Source organism: Capra hircus, chromosome 19, assembly GCF_001704415.2.
Source record: "Capra hircus breed San Clemente chromosome 19, ASM170441v1, whole genome shotgun sequence".
Taxonomy (NCBI): Eukaryota; Metazoa; Chordata; class Mammalia; order Artiodactyla; family Bovidae; genus Capra; species Capra hircus.
Window position 1 is genome coordinate 43,854,051 of NC_030826.1, and position 21,113 is coordinate 43,875,163.

General features: G+C 36.9%; 1 protein-coding gene across 5 annotated transcripts in view; it reads right to left on the reverse strand.

Annotated features, from left to right (window-relative positions):
- Positions 1-21,113, reverse strand: part of GPATCH8 (G-patch domain containing 8) — a 92,894-nt gene that overhangs the window by 27,059 nt on the left and 44,722 nt on the right. For 2 of the 5 annotated variants that reach the window (XM_005693931.3, XM_005693932.3), the window contains 2 exons: positions 17,374-17,441; positions 15,898-15,984 (listed from right to left, as the gene is read on the reverse strand). In XM_005693931.3, coding sequence (XP_005693988.2) covers positions 15,898-15,984; positions 17,374-17,441 — 155 coding nt within the window. Of the gene's footprint in view, positions 1-15,897; positions 15,985-17,373; positions 19,529-21,113 lie in introns of all 5 variants that reach the window. The other 3 variants (XM_018065242.1, XM_018065243.1, XM_018065244.1) reach the window with 2 other exon arrangements.

The window sequence follows — 21,113 nt, forward strand, 5'->3', positions numbered from 1 at the left end:
AGTTCACCTGCCCAATTTTCCTTAAAATTAAGGTGAAGACATATGATCTACCATCTCTTCCTGTGAAATGTATTTACATAAGACTTTGATTCAAAAGTGAGCAGTACAAAGAAGTGCCAAGTGGAATTCATCTTCTAGCAATGGTGGCTGCAAAAGCATATTGATTACAAGAGATTACTGTCTCTCAGGTCTTTCAATGGGAACCACATTCCTTCTTTCCTAAGTACTTTCTTTTTAGATAGTCTTTTGCTAGCAAATGGATTTTTTTAATCTGAAAATTTATTTTTAATCTTTATTCTTAAAGATATTTTTACTGAGTATATGTAAATTATAGGTTGATGGTTGTTTGTTCTGAGCATATTTAACATTCCATTAGATTGCATCAATATCAGAAATGACACTGTGTTCTGATTTCCTTGTTACTGTAACAGTTCTTCAAAGATTGTCTTTTGTTTGATATTGTACAGTTTTATCAGGATGTGTCTATGCGTACACTTCCTTTTTATCTTGCTCCAGAGATTCACTAGGCTTCCTGAATATGTGAGTTGTGTCTTTCATCAAATTCTGGGATCTCTTCTTTGAACACTGCCTCTGCCATTTTTCTTTCATTCTGGAATTCTATCTAAAGACATTAGTTTTACATTCTTTATCATATAACTCAATTTTTTTCATGTATTGTCCATTTCTCCTTTTCTTGCCCTCCCTCTCTCCACTTTTTGCTACATTCTTCAGATGTGTTACAATTAAAAATTCAACTTTGTATAAAATGCTATTAAATCTTCCCCTTAAGTCTCGTGCCCTTCCTTACTCATAATCTCAATTCCTTAAAAAATTTTTTTTTAAAACAAATCCACACTTTATTTATTTTTCAGTAAGTTTAAATCCTCGAAGAGTAATAGCAGGAGACTGTTTTGGAACTGGCGTGAACCATGTCACTGTTTCCATGAGTGTAAATTATCCTTCCCCAGATTACTCTGGTTTTGTTAGGTTTTCCGCCAGGAGTTATTGAATTGTTCTTTGCTTTGCACACATAAGCACATCTCTTGCCTACATAGAATTCAGTTTCATCTCAAGCATATATACCTTCAATTTTCAGGAGAGTTGTGTGGTTCCCTCTGGTTCCATAGATCCCGCTTATAGCCAGCAAAAATGTCCTCAGACCACAACCTTCCAGATATATTCGTTGTTTGAGAAGTCCTATTTCCAGCAAGCTTCCAGAGTCCAAGACGGTTGAAAGAGCCTGATTTATTCTTAAACATACTAAATATGCCTGTCTTACATGCTTTAATCTGTGCTTACAATTTAGTATCTTAAGTCTTAAGAGGTCTGACTCGTCTCTTTTTTTTCTTCATTAATTCTAGCCCATAGTGTCTAGTTTCTTAGTTGGATTTATGATCTGACTATGATCTCTTATTTGGGGGAGCTTTATCTAGGAGTTCTTTTTTTCATGTGTGTGACTAGCAGGATTTTAGTTCCCCATTCAGGGACTGAATCTGGGCTATAGCAGTGAAAGCACCACCACACCATCAGGTAAATTCCCTTTATAGGAGTTCTTTGAGGCCTAAGTTGTTCCAGAGAAGTTTGAATTTTCTTCTTCCCAAGGGCCTGAGATCATTTTATTATGTATTTCATTTGTTTTTAAATGTCCCACTTTTTATTTTATGTCCCACTAAAAAAGAAAAAAATTCTCAGTCATTATCTCTACTTTCTCCTATTAGGATTTTGAAAATACTGCATTAAACTATTACCCCATTGATCTTGGATACTCTGTTCTGTTTGTTTGTTTGTTTGTTTTTTTAGTGTTTTCTTTCAATTTCAGTTTGGATAATTTCTACTGACTTGCCTTCAAATTTATAGATTCTATCTTCTGTGTTTAGTCTGCTGCTAAGTTCAATCTTCATCTCTGATACTGTGTTTTTCCTTTCTCCCTGGGTGATTTAATCCATTTTTGTGACAATAACATCATCAATATACTACAAATCTCCCAGTCCAATATTTCTTGCTGAGACCAACAAAAGAATGCAGCTTTAAAGAGGAAAAGAAGTAGGGGAAGGGAAGGTGGGAAAACAGGGAGGACAAAATAAGATGGCAGATTTAAATCCAAATATACTTGAAATGATATTTTCTATTACTAGATTAAATATTCCAATTAAGAAAGACTAGGAGGAAAAAAGAAATTAGAAGATAAACAGACTAGATAAAACACCTCTAAATAATCCAATTAAATATTGATTACAAAAGTTAACAGAAAAGGGGTGAAAAAAGATGCATTCTCTATGAATAGAAAGGAACTTCCTCAATCTGATTAAGCCATCTATGAAAAACACCAGCTAAGATCACACTTAAAAGACTAAAAGCTTGCCCCCTAAAATCAGAAGAGAGACATCTGTTCCCTTCTAAGACAGTTATCTGCTTTTGCCATTTCACTGATAAATGAGTTTAGCAAAGTTGTAGGATACAAGATAGGATACAAGATTAACATAAAAAATAACAATATAAAAAAGTAGAGTGTGTGTGCCTAGTCACTCAGTCGTGTCCACTCTTTGCGACCACACGGACTGTAGCCCACCAGGCTCCTCTGTCCATGGGGATTCTCCAGGCAAGAACACTGGAGCAGGTTGCCATCCCCTCCTTCAGGGGATCGTCTCAACCCAGGAGCTGAACCCAGGTTTCCCACACTGCAGGCAGATTCTTTACCATCTTAGCCACTAGGGAAGCCCAAGAATACTGGAGTGGGTACCGTATCCCTTCTCCAGGGGAACTTCCCAATCAAGGAATCAAACCAGGGTCTCCTGTGTTGCAGGCAGATTCTTTACTAGCTGAGCTACCTGGGAAGCCCAAAAAACCACAATACATAGGATTAAATTAACAAGAGAAATATAGAACTTAAACACTGAATTTGTATGGAAGCACAAAAGACCCCAAACAGCCAAAGCAATCTCTAGGAAGAAAAACAGCTGGAGGAATCAGAGTCCATAGTCCTGAATTCAGACTATACTACACAACTAGAGTAATCAAGACACTATGGTACTGGCATAAAAACAGAAATACAGATCAATGATACAAGACAGAAAGCCCAGAGATAAACCCAAGCACCTATAGTCACCTAGTCTATGACAAAGGAGGCAAGAATATACAAGGGAGAAAGGACAGCCTATTCAATAAGTGGTGCCGGAAAAACTGGATGACTCTACGTTAAAGAATGAAATAAGAACACTATTTAACACCCTACACAAAGATAAACTCAAAATGGATTAAAGACCTAAATATAAGATCAGACACTATCAAACTCTTAGAGGAAAATACAAGGAAAACATTATTTGACATAAACCACAGCAAGACCTTTTGGACCCACCTTCTAAAGCAATGAAATTTAAAATAAACAAATGGGATCTAATTAAACTTAAAAGTTTTTGCACGACAAAGGAAATCATAAACAAGACAAAAAGACAACCCACAGAATGGGAGAAAATATTTGCAAATGAAGCAACGGACAAAGGATTAATCTCCAAAATATACAAACAGCCCACGGAGCTCAATATCAAAAAAACGAACAAACAATCCAATTAAAAAAATGGGTCAGTCAAAAACCTAAACAGACATCTCTCCAGGGGAGACATACAGATGATGAAAAGGCACATGAGAAGATGCTCAACATCATTAATTATTAGACAAATACAAATAAAAATTACAATGAAATATCATCTCACACAGGTCAGAACAACCATCATCAAAAAAGCTGCAAACTATAAATGCTGGAGAGTGGAGAAAAGGGAACCCTATTACATGTTGGTGAGAATGTAAACTGATATAGCCTCTGTGGAGAACAGTATGGAGGTTCCTTAAAAGACTAAAAACAGAACTACCATATGACCCAGCAATTCCACCACTAGGCATATACCCTAAGAAAACCAAAATTCAAAGTGACACATGTTCACTGCAGCCCTATTTACAAAAGCCAGGGCATGGAAACAACCTAAATGTCCAATGATAGATGAATGGACAAAGAGGAGGTACATATATACAACTGAATATTGCTCAGCCATAAAAAAGGACAAAATTTAGTCATTTGTAGAGATGCAGATGGACCTACAGTCTGTCATACTGAGTGATGTTAGTCAGAAAGAAAAACATCATATATTAGTGCATACATGTGGAATGTAAAGCAATTATACTTCAATTTAAAAAAACTGAAAGATGATCTAAATAAATGAAAAAACATCCCATGTTCATGGATTGGAAGACTTAACAATGTCAAGATGGCAATAATACTCCCCAAACCAATCTACAGATTCAACATAATCCTTATCAGAATCCCAGCTGGGGATTTCCTTGGCAGTTGAGTGGTTAAGACTGTGCTTCCGGACTTCCCTGATGGTCCAGCAGTTAAGAATCCACCTGCCAATGCAGGGGACGTGGGTTCAATCCCTGGTCCAGGAAAATTCCACATGCTATGGGGCAACTGGGCCCATGAGCCAGTGCCACAACTACTGGAGCCACTGTGCCCTAGAGCCCATGCTCTGAAACGAGAGAAACCACCACAATGAGAAGCCCACACACTGCAACTAGGGAAAGCCTGTGCACATCAATGAAGACCCAGCACAGCCATAAACAAACACATAACAAATTTTTTTTAATTTAAAAAAAAAAAAAAAAAAAAGACTTTGCGCTTCCAATGCAGGGGGCACGGGCTCAATCCATGGTCAGGGAACTAAGATGCCACATGCTGCAAGGTACAGCCAAAAATAGAATAAGTAAAAATATTTAATACACAAATAATGAAAGAACTGCAACTGCCTTCTTTGTAGAAATTGACAAGCTCATTCTAAAATGCACACAGAACTGTAAGGGACCAAGAACAGCCAAAACAATCCTAAAAATGAATAAATTAGAAAGGCTCACACTTTTCAACTGCAAAACTTGCTGCAAAGCAACAGTAATAAAGACAGTGTGTTTCTCCAAAGGCATGTAGATCAATGGAATATAATTGAGAGGAAAAAACCCACACAATTATGGTCAACTGATTTTTGATGAGGTGCCAAGGCCATTCAATGGGGACTTTACCGTCTGAGCCACCAGGGAAGAGTCAGGGAAAAAACAGTCTTTTCAACAAATAATGCTGGGACAACTGTGTAGGCACAGGGAAAAGACTGAATTTGGACCCTTTCCTATTAATTTCGACATGCAAAAATTAGTTCAAAATATATCAAAGACCCAAGGCTATAAGAGCTAAAACTATAAAACTCTTAGAAGGAAACATAGGTGTAACTTTTCATGGTCTTGGATTAGGCAATGGGTTCTTAAATATGATATCAAAAACACAAGCAACCAAAGAAACAAAGATAAAATGGACTTCACCAAAATTTAAAACTATAAGCAACAAAGGACATTATCAAGTGAAACGACAATAAAAAAAAGGAAGAAAATACCTGCAAATCATACATCTGACAAAGGTCTCATTCCAGAATTCTTATAACATAATAAAATGACAATTAATAAAACAGAGTCAAAAGACAGACTTCCCTGGTAGTCCAATGGTCAATAATCCTCCTGCCAATGCAGGCAACACAGATTTGATCCCTGGTCTGAGCAGATTCCACATACCATGGGGCAACTAAGCCTGTGTGGCACAACTACTGAAGCCCACACACCCTAGAGCTGGTGCTCCACAACAAAAGAAGCCACCACAATGAGAAGCCCTTTCATCACAACTACAGAGTAGCCCCCATTCATACCCAGCACAGCCAAAAATAAAACAAATTAAATTTTTTTTAATTTTAAGAAATACAGTATTATTTTTAATTGTGCAAAAGATCTGAATAGACATTTCTCAAAAAAAAATCATTAAAAGGTCAATAAGCACATGAAAAGGTGCTCAACCAAAACCACAAGAAGATACTGCTACTTCATACCTACTACAATGACTATAATAAAAAAGAAAACTAGTGTTGATGAGAATGTAAAGAAATTGTAACTCTCATATAGTACTGGTGGGAATGCAAAATGGTACAACCATTTGTGGAAAAGAGTGGTGGTTCCTTAAAAAGTTAAACACTGACTTACCATTTAACTAGCAATTTCATTCCTAGGTATACACAAAAGAGAACTGAAAAATATATTCACCCAAAAACTTGCACAAGATGTTCAAAGCAGCATTATCACAATAGCCAAAAAGTGGAAACAACTCATATGACCATTAATTGCTGAATAACTAAACAAACTGTAGTATACTCATACAATGCAATATTATTCAGTCCTAAAAAGGGATAAGTTTTGATACATACTATTTATTTACATGGATGAACTGGGGAAACATTATGCTAAGTAAAAGAAGTCAGATACAAAAAGCCACACATTGACTGATTTATTAATAATTTACATGAAATGATCAGAATGGGCCAATCTATAGTGACAAAAAGTGGTTGCCAGGGGAGGGAGAACTGGTGGGGTGGGGGAAGAATGAGGAGTGACTGCTGACGAGTACACGGTTTCTTTTGGGAGTAAAGTAAATGTTCTAGAATTAATGGGGATGGTTGTACAACACTGTGAATATGCTAAGTTACTAAACTATATATTACATATGGGTGAACAGCAGCAAAAAATATCTACCTGAAAAAACATAACTGAATGATAAACACGAAATTCAGAATAGTGCTTACCTCAGGAAGAGGAAAGAAATGGGACGGGATCATAAAGTTATTGATAACATTCTTTTTCTTAAATAGAGCAGTGTTAAACACAAGTGTCTATAGTTGCTTTTTATATCTTACACATATTTGCTAAATATCTTATCAATATTGATGCTAAGGGTATCAAAATAGGACAGCATTTTTTTCCCCCATTAAAAGTGTGGTAGAGCTATTTGGGTTTAAAATTATGTACAACTTTCACACACACAAAAAGAATAGAAGGCAGTGAGTGTAGACTATTTTTTCAAAAATAGTAGCTGCAGTGACTAAGAGTCAATAAGTGAAGTGTAGTCGCTCAGTCGTGCCTGACTCTTTGCGACCCCATGGACAGTAGCCTACACCAAGCTCCTCCATCCATGGGGTTTTCAAGGCAAGAGGACTGGAGTGGGTTGCCATTTCCTTCTCCAGGGAATCTTCCCAACCCAGGGTTGAACCCAGGTCTCTCACATTGTAGACAGACATTTTACCATCTGAGCCATCAGGGGAAGAGTAAATAGAGGGAAGTTTATTTTGGTTTTAGTGCTTCCTTTCCCCTAAGAATGTGTGAGAATGTTTACTGGTGATAGGAAATGAATGAGTGAGTTTGCCAACACAAGAAAAAAGATGTAAACTTCTTGATAAGACAGAGAGGATTAGGATCCAGAATTCAGATGCAGGTAGGAACTTCATTTGACAAACCATGAAACCAGGGAAAAACATTTAAGGATGGGAACAGACAGACCAAAGTTTGCTGACAGATTTACAGGTAGAAGAAGGCGCTCTCATTTGATGGTCTAAATTGTCTCTATGCTTCCTACTGGGGGTAAGAAAAGATGCAAGAAGGACAAGGGTGGCTGAGGGAAGGTGAGAGCTTAAGGATCAATGTTTGAGAATGACAGCTGAACAGACTAAGAGGAAGATAACGCATGAAAGGATTCCTTGACAGTTCTGAGAGTCCACTGAGTTGGCACCAGTTCCAGACTACACTACTGCAATGATGTAGAAATGAATGATGCAAGTATTTGTACTAAGTGGAGATAGGTTCTTGGTAAGCAGACATGACAAAAAGGACTGGGAAGAAAGAAAGCTGGAATTGAAGTGTTGAGAGAAGGAAAAAAATCAATCTGTGGTGTTCAAGACCTATAAATTAAGGAGTGGCTAAGTTACTAAAGTCAAGGTTCCAAGGTCATGTGAAGGTGAAGAACAACTATGAAATAAAGGAGTGAAACATCAAGAAACGGAGAGGGTTTCAGGAGCTGTATAATTCAAAGTTGATAAAATTTCTGAGTAAAAAAAAATGTGATCAATAAAACGAGAATAAGTAATTCCTGTTCTATCTCCACAAAGAGTTCAAAAGTGAAATAATTTCTTGGTCAGGAGAGAAAGGGTCTCAAAATATAATAGATAATTTAATGAGGCTGTGTACTACTCAGATATTTCATGTATTAGTACTTGATAGCTTTTACTTGAAAAACAATAAAAATGCATTCTCTAAAATGTTTCTATTCTTGACAGTGTATCAAATGAGATAACAATCAAAATTGCAAACTACACAAGGAAACAAATCACTATGAGAAAGCCACAAGCAGCAAATTACAAAAACATTAATGAAGTACTACAGATAATAGAGACTTGAAAGAAATTATAAAATAAGAAAATTTAGAATGTTTTAAGAAAAAAAAGATAGAAATAGTAACCAAAAGGCAAAAGTTTTGTTTTCCAAAAAATTGGCAACTTTGGGGGAAAAGAATCAAAAAGATATTTTAAAAGGCACTGATCAATACAGTTGTTTTTAAAGAGGTCACTGAAATATAATAAAACTATAAATATTAATTTTAGAATATACATGGTAGGTATATAAGTATTCAGTGTACAGATCTTTCAATTTTCCTGTATGCTCAACAATTTTCATTATAAAGTATCACTGAAATAACAGTAAGTAAATGATAAATTAGGTACAACTAGAAGAGAAAATCTTCTATAATGTCTTCTAAACTCTTATGTTTTTCCCTTTTAGATTTAAATCTTTAATCCACCTGCAGTTGATTGCTGTACATATGGGAGTACAGCCTCTTCCAAAAATACAAGAGAAGACTCTACGACACATGGACATCACCAGGTAGCCAAAACCAAAATCAGACTGATTATATTTTTTGCAGCCAAAGATGGAGAAGCTCTACACAGTCAACAAAAACAAGACTGGGAGCTAACTGTGGCTCAGATTATGAATTCCTTATTGCCAACTTCAGACTTAAATTGAAGAAAGTGGGGAAAACCACTAGACCACTCAGGTATGACCTAAACCACATCCCTTGATTATACAGTGGGAAGTGAGAAATAGATTCAAGGGATTAGATCTGATAGAGTGCCTCAAGAACTATGGACGGAGGTTCGTGACACTGTACAGGAAACAGTGAGCAAGACCATCCCCAAGAAAAAGAAATGCAAAAAAGCAAAACGGCTGCCTGAGGAGGCCTTACAAATAGCTGAGAAAAGAAGAGAAGCAAAAAAAAGGAGAAAAGGAAAGATATATCCATCTGAATGCAGAGTTCCAATGAATAACAAGGAGAGATAGGAAAGCCTTCCTCAGAGATCAGTGCAAATAGAGGAAAACAACAGAATGGGAAAGACTAGGCAGTGGCAACCCACTCCAGTACTCTTGCCTGGAAAATCCCATGGATGGAGGAGCCTGGCAGGCTGCGGTCCATGGTGTTGCTAAGAGTTGGACACAACTGAGTGACTTCCCTTTCACTTTCATGAACTGGAGAAGGAAATGGCAACCCACTCCAGTGTTCTTGCCTGGAGAATCCCAGGGGCGGGGGAGCCTGGTGGGCTGACGTCTATGGGGTTGCACAGAGTCGGACACGACTGAAGCAACTTAGCAGCAGCAGCAGCAGCAGAGATCTCTTCAAGAAAATTAAAGATACCAAGGGAACATTTCATGCAAAGATGGGCACAATAAAGGACAGAAATGGGATGGACTTAACAGAAGCAGAAGATATTAAGAAGTGGCAAGAATACACAGAACTATACAAAAAAGATCTTCATGACCCAGATAATCACAATAGTATGATCACTCACCTAGAGCCAGACATCCTGGAATGCAAAGTCAAGTAGGCCTTAGGAAGCATCACTACAAACAAAGCTAGTGGAGGTGATGGAATTCCAGTTGAGCTATTTCAAATCCTAAAAGATGATGCTGTGAAAATGCTGCACTCAATATGCCAGCAAATTTGGAAAACTCAGCAATGGCCAGACTGGAAAAGGTCAGTTTTCATCCGAATCCCAAAGAAAGGCAATGCCAAAGAATGTTCAAACTACTGCACAACTGCACTCATCTCACACACTAACAAAGTAATGCTCAAAATTCTCCAAGCTAGGCTTCAACAGTACATGAACCGTGAACTTCCAGATGTTCAAGGTGGATTCAGAAAAGGCAGAGGAACAAGAGATCAAACTGCCAACATTCACTGGATCATCAAAAAAGCAAGAGTTCCAGAAAAACATCTACTGCTTTATTGACTGTGCCAAAGCCTTTGACTGTGTGGATCACAACAAACTGTGGAAAATTCTGAAAGAGATGGGAATACCAGACCACCTGACCTGCTTCTTGAGAAATCTGAACGCAGGTCAGAAAGCAAGTTAGAAGGGGACATGGAACAACAGACTGATCCCAAATCGGGAAAGGAGTTCGTCAAGGCTGTATAATGCCACCCTGCTTATTTAACTTATATGTAGAGTACATCATGAGAAATGCTGGGCTGGATGAAGCACAAGCTGGAATTAAGATTCCGGGAGAAATATCAATAACCTCAGAAATGCAGATGATACCACCCTTATGGCAGAAAGCGAGAAATAACTAAAGAGTCTCTTGATGAAAGTGAAAGAGGAGAGTGAAAAAGTTGGCTTAAATCTCAAAATTCAGAAAAGTAAGATTATAGCATCTGGTCCCATCATTTTGTGGCAAACAGATGAGGAGACAATGGAAACAGTGACAGACTTCATTTTCTTGGGCTCAAAATCACTACAGATGTTGAATGCAGCCATGAAAGTAAAAGACACTTGCTCCTTGGAAGAAAAGTTATGACCAACCTAGACAGCATATTAAAAAGCAGAGACATGACTTTGCCAACAAAGGTCCATCTAGTCAAAGCTATGGTTTTTCTAGTAGTCATGTATGGATTTGAGCGTTGGACTATCAAGAAAGCTGAGTGCCGAAGAATTGATGCTTTTGAGCTGTGGTGTTGGAGAAGACTCTTGAGAGTCCCCTGGACTGTAAGGAGATCTAACCAGTCCATCTGAAAGGAAATCAGTCCTGAATGTTCTTTGGAAGGACTGATGTTGAAGCTGAAACTCCAATACTTTGGCCACCTGATGCAAAGAACTGACTCATTTGAAAAGACCCTGATGCTGGAAAGGATTGAGGGTGGGAGTGGAAGAGGACAGAGGATGAAATGGTTGGTTGGCATCACCGACTCAATGGATATGAGTTTGAGTAAACCCCAGGAGTTGGTGATGGACAGGGAGGCCTGGCATGCTGCTGTCCATGGGGTCACAAAGAGTCGAACATGACTGAGCAGCTGAACTGAACTGCTGGGGGCAGAAGTTCAAAGTAACTATTTCCCATATGGATAACCAATTGTCTCAATCATTTACTGAAAAATTCATTCTTTCCCCCACTTATTTGCAATATCACCTTTCTCTTATCAAGTTGTCAAATATGTAAGGGTCTGCATCTGGGCTCTTTTCTGTTCCATTGGCCTATCCCTGTGCCAATATCACATCTTAATTACTGTAGCTTTCTATCTTATAATTTAAGAATGCTTTAACTATTCTTGGGCCTTTGCACTTCCATATAAATTTTGGAATCAGCTTATCAAATTCCATACAAAATTTTGTTGCCGTTTCTACGTGACTGATTTGAATATATAGGAAGACTGAGGGAAAACAAATGCCTTTACAATATTGGATCTTTTAATTTATGATCATAATAAAAAATCTCATTTTTAAAATTTATTGTTCTTTAATGCCTCATTGAAAATAATGCTTCATAATTTTTCTCTTAAGTCTCCCACATCTCATTAGATCTATACTCAAATGCTTCATATACTTGTTTGCTATTACAATTGATAACATTTTTGTTATCTCTAGCTTCTAATTCTGTTGTTGATATACAGATGCCACCCCTTGGTGGCTCAGATGATAAAGAATCTGCTTGCAATGCAGGAGACCCAGGTTCAATCCCTGGGTCGGAAAGATCCCCTGGAGAAGGAAATGGCTACCCATTCCAGTACTCTTGCCTCGAGAATCCCATGGACAGAGGAGCCTGGCAGGCTACAGTCCATATAAAAATTTAAATTTGATTTTGTATCAAGCATCCTGCTAAACTCTGTTATTTGTAACTCATCTGTAAATTCTCTTGGATATCTCTGAACATAATCATAGCTACAAACAAAAGACAGCTGTCTCTCCCTTTCATCTTATATCTTTGTTTCTACCTGTCTGCCTTGCTACTTAAGACTTCGAGCACAATATTTAATAAAAACAATGACAACAGGCATCCTTGTCATGTTTCCCTATCTTGAAAGGAAAGTTTTCAACTTTTCAATATTAAGTATGATGTCTCCTGTATAGTTTTTGTAGGCATTCCATCTGGTTAAAAAAGGTCCTTTCTTGGTCAGGTGGACAAGATCATGAATTAATGATCAATTAAGATGATCACATAATTTTTTCTCTTTAGTCACATAACATGGTTGACTATATAAACTGATTTTAACATTAAGTCAATCTTGCATTCCTGGGATAACTTAGTTATGGTATATCCTAAATTAGTTCTGGTATTTTAAGATTTTCATCTGTAACCTATGTGCAGGGCAGGGAGAGAAACTATGACACAGAGAACAGACTTATGGACACAGTGGAGGAAGGAGAGGGTGGGACAAGTTGAGAGTAAAACTGAAATATATACATTCAGTTCAGTTCAGCTGCTCAGTCGTGTCCGACTCTTTGTGACCCCATGGACTTGCAGCATGCCAGGCCTCCCTGTCCATCACCAATTCCTGGAGTTCACTCAAACTCATGTCCAGTGAGTCAGTGATGCCATCCAACCATCTCACCCTCTGTCATCCCCTTCTCTTCCTACCTTCAATCTTTCCCAGCATCAGGGTCTTTTCAAATGAGTTAGCTCTTCGCATCAGGTCGCCAAAGTATTGGAGTTTAAGCTTCAACATCAGTCCTTCCAGTCAGTCAGGACTGATTTCCTTTAGGATATACATTACCATGTGTAAAATAGATAGCTAATGGGAAGTTGCTGTATAGCACAGGAAGCTCAGTCTAGTGCTTTATGACAAATCAGAGGGGTGTCAGATGGGGTGAGAGGTAGGAGGGAGGTTCAAGAGGGAGGGGACATATGTATACCTATGGCTGATTCATGTTGATGTATGGTAGAAACCAACACTGTAAAGCAATAATCCTCCAATTAAAAATAAGTTTAAAAATAAAGAAAAAAAATTTTTAAATCTGCGTTTGTGTTATATGTCATAATTAACTGTCCTTGTCAGGATTTATCTTTAAGATGGTACTTTCTGTTGTTTTTTATAGCCACTAAGTCATGTCCGACTCTTGTAATCCCCATGGGATTCTGTCCATGGGATTTCCCAGGCAAGAATACTGGAGTTAGTTGCCATTTCTTTCTCCAGGGGATCTATGGTACTAGTCTCTTTCATTAAATGAGCTAGGATTTTTTTCTTCATTTTCAATTCCCTGAAGATCAGGAATAACTGCTGTTCAAGGCTGAAGTTATTTCTTTTATGATTTTTGATAGAACTCAGTAGTAGTGAAGTTATTTGGGCTGTATGGAAAGATTTTTCACTACATATTTAACTTATATAATTTATACACATTTTAAGATTACTGAGGTTTTCCGTTTCTATTCAAGTCTATTTTAGGGAGTAATATATTTTAAGAATTTGTCTACTTAAAACTATCTTTACATTCAAAGCATACTTATCCATACTATTTTTACCTTTTACTGCCTGCCACATCTACAATGATATCCTCTCTTTTCATTATTGATATCGGTTTTCTACGATCTTCTCTTTCTTAATATCACCACAAGTATGTCAAAGAACAAACTTTTGAATCTGTTGTATATTTGTTTTCTATTTCATTCTTTTTTTGTTCTTATCATTAGCTTCATTACTTTTTTTTTTAACATTCTTTGAGTTTATTTTGCTATTCTTTTGCTAACTTCCCAAGAGAAATGTTTACTTCATTTATTTCTTGCCTTTCTTTTTTTCTAAGGTAAGCATTTAAGGACATGTATTTGCTATAAAATATAATATTGCTTTAGCTTACCTTACAAATTTTGATGTGTAACATTTCTATCTTTCAGTCCAAAATATTTTGCAATTACTATTGTGATTTCTGCTTCTACTGGCAGGTTAAATAGAAATGTGTATCTTAATTTGAAAGGTTTTAAAAAACTTTTTAAAAAGCTAATTGTTTTGTGGCTTGATAACTTGATTTTTCCAGGTGGTGCTAGTGGTAAAGAAGCCGCCTGCCAATGCAGGAGACATGAGGCAGGTTTGATCCCTGGGTCTGGAAGATCCCCTAGAGGAGGAAATGGCACCCCACTCCAGTATTCCTGACTGCAAAATTCCATGAGGAGCCTGGAGGGCTACAGTCTGTGGGGCGCAAAGTGTTGGACATGACTGAGAAACTAAGCAAATACACATAAAAGCTTGATTTTAGTTCTCTGAAATTTGTTCATACTTTATGACACCAAACATGGTAGAAAAAATTTTTTCGTTTTGTTTCACAAACATTTGAAAGTTGCTATTTTCAAAATGATTGGATACACAGCTCTATAAAAGCATTAGGTGAAATTTGTTAAATGCGTTGTTCCAATCTTCCAAACATCCTTGCAGATATTTCTTTCCTCTACTTTTATCAATTACTGAGAGATGTATATTAAAATCTCCCATTACTGTGGTAGATTTAACAATTTTACTTGCAGTTCTGGTCAGTTTTTGCTTTATACATTTTTTTTTAAATGGCAGAACAGGTTTTTAAAAATGAATCCCTTTACTTTCTGCTCACCTTAAATACCAAGAGCAAAATCAGTTTCTGTATGATAGTTTTCACTAAATCTGTTTCTCATCTTCAAATTTACCTATTTCATAGTAGAAACTGAACTTACTAAAACATCTTTAAAAGCAAGTACATTGGTCTTTTTTTTTTTTCCAAGAGAAAAATAATCAGAAATTTATTACCAGGGGCATCATGCATACACATCCAAGTAGTCAGTGATGGCTAACTCAAAAGGGGTGGTTAAAACTTGAGCTTATATGCATCTTAACAAAATAACAATAACTTTTTAGAGAAGTGACAAGACAAAGGAAAAGGACTTTAAGTTCACAGAGCAGCAAATGGGGGAACTAATGGAAGATAAGAGTGAGTTAGTAAAGATTTGCTTCCCTGTTGGTGCTAGTGGTAAAGAACCTGCCTGCTAATGCAGGAGACATGAGATGCAGATTCAATCCCTGGGTCGGGAAGATCCCCTGGAGGAAGAAATGGCAACAGACTCCAGTATCTTTGCCTGGAGAATCCCAAGGACAGAGGAGTCTAGCAGGCTACAGTCCACGGGGTTGCACAGAGTAGGACATAACTGCAGTGACTGAGCACATAGCATGATAAAGGTTTGCTACGTAGATCTCTCTGGTGCCCATCTCTGGGCTGATTAGGGTCTAGAGTTGTCTCTGGTGATTAATTTCTGTTCTGGTAGAGAAGGGAAGGGGGATGCCTTGGTAAGTCATCTTGAAAGCTAACTTATATTCTAAGCTACAGTTTTCTATTACTATCAGCTTAAAAAGGAAGATACTAAATTTCTCAATTGTTATTCTTTAAACAGCTCATCCATTAAAAAAGGAAAAAAAGGCTTATCAATAGGTATCAAGTTCTCAAAGGACTCATCAATTCTTACTATTATTACCTAAGTATTTCAGGCATTGTTTTCAAACACTAATGTAATCTCCACAACAGACATACAAAGTGGTTGTTATTATTATCTCTATAGTTTTTAACAGAAACAATAAATTACAGAAACCTGAGAACTAAGACTAATCAATACCAAATGTCAAACAAATATTGTTGTCAAAGGATTGTTTTTCACCAAAATGAATATCTCAATGTGAAAGCCCCACATGCAAGAACGGTTTCATTTAAGTACCTTGTACTTCTGCCTCAATTCTTCTGTGTCTTCTTTTTCTACTTCTAGGACACGGCGCCGTTCGGTAGCATCTTCAGCATAATCAAGCTTAACAAAAATAGATATAGTTAGACTTAATTGCCATAGTACTCCCATCTAGCCATAAAAAAGTAATTTATACAACTACAGTATTATATGAAAATATGTAATTTGCTCAACTACCTCTTGCTTTATTGTCACACCACAGAGAAAAAGACATGCAAAATAGTTCATTAATCCTTTCATGCTGGTGGTTCCCAACAGGCATAGTTGATGATAACAGACTTTACTTCAGTGTTCAATGACAAAGAATTAGCAGTAAATGGAGCATAATATTTCAAGCAATGAAAAGAAGGTATCATAGATGAGAGCAGTACACAGCTCTATTGTTGTTCAGTCACTAAGTATTGTCCAACTCTTTGCATCCCCAAGAATTGCAGCAAGCCAGGCTTCCTTGTCCTTCACTATCTCCCAGAATTTGCTCAAACTCATGTCCATTGAGTTGATGATGTTATCCAACCATTTCATCCTCTGTCGCCCCCTTCTCCCTTTGCCCTCAGTCTTTCTCAGCATCAGGATCTTTTCCAATGAGTTGGCTCTTCACATCAGGTAGCCAAAGTATTGGAGCTTCAGCATCAGTCCTTCCAATGAATATTCAGGGTTGATATCCTTTAGGATTGGCTGGTTTGAATTCTGTGCTCTTCAAGGGACTCTCAATAGTCCACTACCACAGCTGGAAAGCATCAATTCTTTAGCGTGCAGCCTTCTTCATGGTCCAACTCTCACATCTGTACATGACTACAGGAAAAACTATAGCTTTGACTACATGAACCTTTGTTGGCAAAGTGATGTCTCTTCTTTTTAATATGCTGTTTAGGTTTGTCATAGCTTTCCTTTCAAGGAGCAAGCAACTCTTAACTTCATGGCTGCAGTCACTGTCCGATGAAAAGAAAATCTGCTGCTGTTTCCATTTTTACCTATTTGCCATGAAGTGATAGGACCGGATGCCATGATCTTAGTTTTTTGAATATGAGTTTTAAGCCAGCTTTTTCACTCTCCTCTTTTCACCTTCATCAAAGGCTCTTTAGGTCCTCTTCACTTTCTGCCCTTAGAGTGGTATCATCTGCATATCTGAGGTTGCTGACACAGCTCTGTAGGGGCAAAGCTTCTACCACAACAGATATTTTAAGATTTGAGCTACAGAGCCTACTGAAATGAGCGTAAGGGCCTGGGTTTAAGTCTGATCTTATCTTGTGGCATAATGCTGGGGCAATCACTCAATTTCTTTATAAAAGGGGCATTATTTGCCACCTACCTACCTCAAAGACAGCACTAAATGAGAACATAAAATAAGTTTTTTAATTTTCCCTCAAAAGTATTAATATTACACCTGAATTTTGGAATTAGTATCCATTTTAAATACTCCATGCAACAAGTCAACCAATGAGATCAATTTACCTCCATTTCCATGCGACCCATGCCCATGACATCATATTTGACAACGATTGGAATGGGATCTGTTCTCCCTGTAAGAGGAACATATAATCAAGGTGAGATGTAAGGCTAAGCCAACAGCTCGCTTTACACATTGGGTTTGGGTGGTTAGAGATCTTGCCTTGGAGTGCAGAGACCAGAAAGCTACAGTGAACCAAACACAAGCCATTCTCACAGCTTACAACCAAACCTACCTCTCCAGTTTAAGCCCAACTAACCACCTTGGCTGACCTTCCAGATGGGGATGATTCCAGATTACTAAAGCAAAATTAAATAAGTAATGCAAAGCATTTGTAAGCAATGGCACCAGGAAGTTTAAAATCAAGAACACTAGAAATTCCTTTTTAAAAAGCCTCCCAAGTAACTTTCCATCAAAAATCACTTCACTCTTACTGTTCACTGACATTTTCCCACACACACTTTTAAAACTGGTAATAAATATGTCAACTGACAGGTTTAAATCGGAAGAGCACAGTTTCAAATATGACACAGGAAAATTCAATAACTGCAACTCAGCGTGTTTATATTTCTTTGTATTCAAAAGATGCTTTACAATTAAATGAAGGGGTGAAAATAATTTAAAGGAACGCAACAGCGAGTTGCCCTGAGGAAAGCAGAGTTTTACTTTTAAACTGGTGCTCTAAGGTCCCATTTTTCCAGAGTGGATTTAACACTGACTGTGGCAATCAGTAAGCTGTGAAAAGGACTAGTTGCGAAGAAAATTGACTTAAACTAATTGATCTATGCTGGAGATTTTTTAAAATGTATATTTAATCCACTCATAACCAGCCAAACAAAGCAAAATGGGGCAGACAAGCACTTTACTACCACAGCTATTTTACATCACAACTTGCGCTGTTTATTGTGATGTAAGCCCACTGAAAAGAGGACTTACCTTATCCGTTGTATACCTTTAGTGAAAAAACACAATGTTTACTTCCCTCATCATTTCACTCAGGCTGGTGTAAACAATTTTTTTTAATTATTTTTTTTGTTGTTGTTATACACACATATATATTATACCTTTGGGCTAAAAGTTGAATTTCGTCAGGCTAAATCTGAAATATGACCACAACTGAATTTGGGGGGTTAAAAAAAAAAGCAATAAATGCCATGCCCATGACTAGGATTAGTCCCAGAGGGGAAAAAAACTGTTTCCAAAGTGACCAGCAACCACTTGAATCTAGTTGCTCTGTATTTGTGGGATTGATTTTTGTTTCAAAAAGAAATGAAAAACAAATTCAGAAGTTTAATTACTTATCACCAATCTTCTATTATTGCTTTTAAACAATAAGAAGCTAATCAAGAATAATTATCACATTAAAAAAATTTAAGTAAATAAAGAACATCTCACACCAGAAAAGAGAACAAAGTTGTAAAACACAGCCTTATTTTAGATACTATCAAAAACTGCCAGTTAAACAAAATAAAAATGCGTTACTACCTTCTGCCCAATGGTATAATAAATAAGCAGTGACTGCAATCTTTAGCAAAAGGACCAAATTAAGACAGGTTATAAAAATGACTTCCTAGGTGCAATATCACTTTCATAACGTCTCAATCAGGGATTTACTGGTAAACACCAATGGTCCAATGAAAGAATTGGAAAGAAATGTCAAAGTTATTTTTTTTTGTTTTGATATCTTTTTTGATCTGTCAGAATTTGCTTTGTTAAGAATCAAGAAAATTTTGGTGGAAATTCATTACCTCTGTAAACCCCTGTTATAAACTCTGCATTAGTACTTTTGCCTTCTAAGGCAGTCAAAGTTTGTTTTATTTATAAATTGCAGTAGCAAGTGCTAGTGCCCATTATATTGTGGGGAAATCAAGTTTTTATAGTATTAGAATTTAATGTTTTAACTGATTTTTTTTTTTTGGCAATTCTAACACAAACAGATACATCCCTTCTTAACATTACCCTTTAATGAACAAGGATCAGACAAGTTGCATAAGGAAAGGAAAGGAAAATGAAAAAGACCAAGCAGAAGGATGAAGGCTACAACAGAGAAAGTAAGCCTAACATATTGGTGCACTGATGACAAAGGAGTAATTCAGTCTGAAAATAAAAAATTACCACTGCTAAGTTTACCATCACCACAACAAGTCCAGGATCATAATGCTGTAAAAAAGAAACACCATTTGTTAGGCAGAAACCATTAGGGTAGGAAACAGGCCTTCTAGCAGGCAGACAGGATGGGATAAAGTAACAAATTGGGCTTTGTCCCTCCCCCAATTTCAGCTGGGGATGCAGGAAGGACACTTTGCGCTACTGCAGTTGTTTTCATACCAGTTGGATGAGGGTGTGAGATTTTTGTACTGCTACTTGAGAACAAACATGAACAACCTCTTCTACAACAATGCAGGGGTTGGGGGAAGGTGGGAGAAAGTGAGAGAACTCTCTCTCGCTTCCAATCTCTCATTTAACTACTCATTCTGTTCAAATCAGTACTCAAGGCCCAAGGTGGGACTTGTTCCTTAAGGAAATAACATCAAAGACAGATCATCAAGTGATTATCAAGTCATTGGCTGCACTAAAAGAACTCTAAGAGGACTGTCTCGTAGAGGGGATCATCAAGACCTCACTATAATAAATTAAAGGTCTGGAAAATAACCTTAGATTTTCAGTGCTTGGAAAACATGCACATTTGAGTTCTGTTATGAATGAATACAACTTTTGCGGCAGACTTCCTCAGAATTCTGTTTCCTTTTAATGAAGTCTTCCCAAGTCTACCAACATCTTTCTTTCTGCACACAATAAAGCCAAACTTTGAAGAACACCAGGAACTCCAGAGAAATTGGCATCAAAAGGCCTGTCACATTTACAATTAATTAGTCCACTCAGAAAACAGTCTGGCTTTAAAAACAATCTGAAGGTAACACTGCTGCCTCGGCCAAGTAGTAATTTTTTCCCATTATTAGAAGTTCCAGACCAAGGGAAAATCCCATTGGGAAAAGACACTGAAGAATACATACATGGAGAAGCTGCAGTATTAAAAAAAAAAAACAACCCTCATTTATTCGTGATCAATGTCAAATCCTATCATAAAGAACACTACCGTGAAATACCTGAGTAACAACCTATAGTGATGACTTTTCAATGGTAAATAGCAAAAGAATGTTTGCTATTATAATAATCCCCCAGAAAACTCAACTTCCTTTTGATACAAATTGAACTAAATCCAGTTTCTCTTATTTCTTGGTTTCTCTTAACAGGGACAAATAATTCTTAAAATTCATTAAAATAAGAACATTTTGTTGTTTATTTCATTTCAAAGGAGGAAACTTCAACCAGAACACTAAATACTTTCCTCTTCAGCCAAAGATCTATATATAGATACTCTGACTGTGATCTAGCTGACCGGACAAGGGTGGGAAAAAAACATACTACTTACAGAAAATTCCACTATCAATGTATTCATGTGAGGGGAAAAAACTGATATTCATATTTTCTAAATAAAAACTTTAAATATATATATATGTATTGAATCATTATGCTGTATACCTGAAACCAAAATAATATTCTATATCAACTGCACCTCAATAAAAATTTTTTTAAAGAGATGGAAAAAATTTTTAATGAGGCTTCACTGACCAACTGGTACTGTATACTCTATATTTTAAAAGGTAGGCTTACTTCTACAGTGGCACATGTGTTAAAATACTCATTGTCACATCTCTTGCTAAAATGTAAAGGTATTATAACT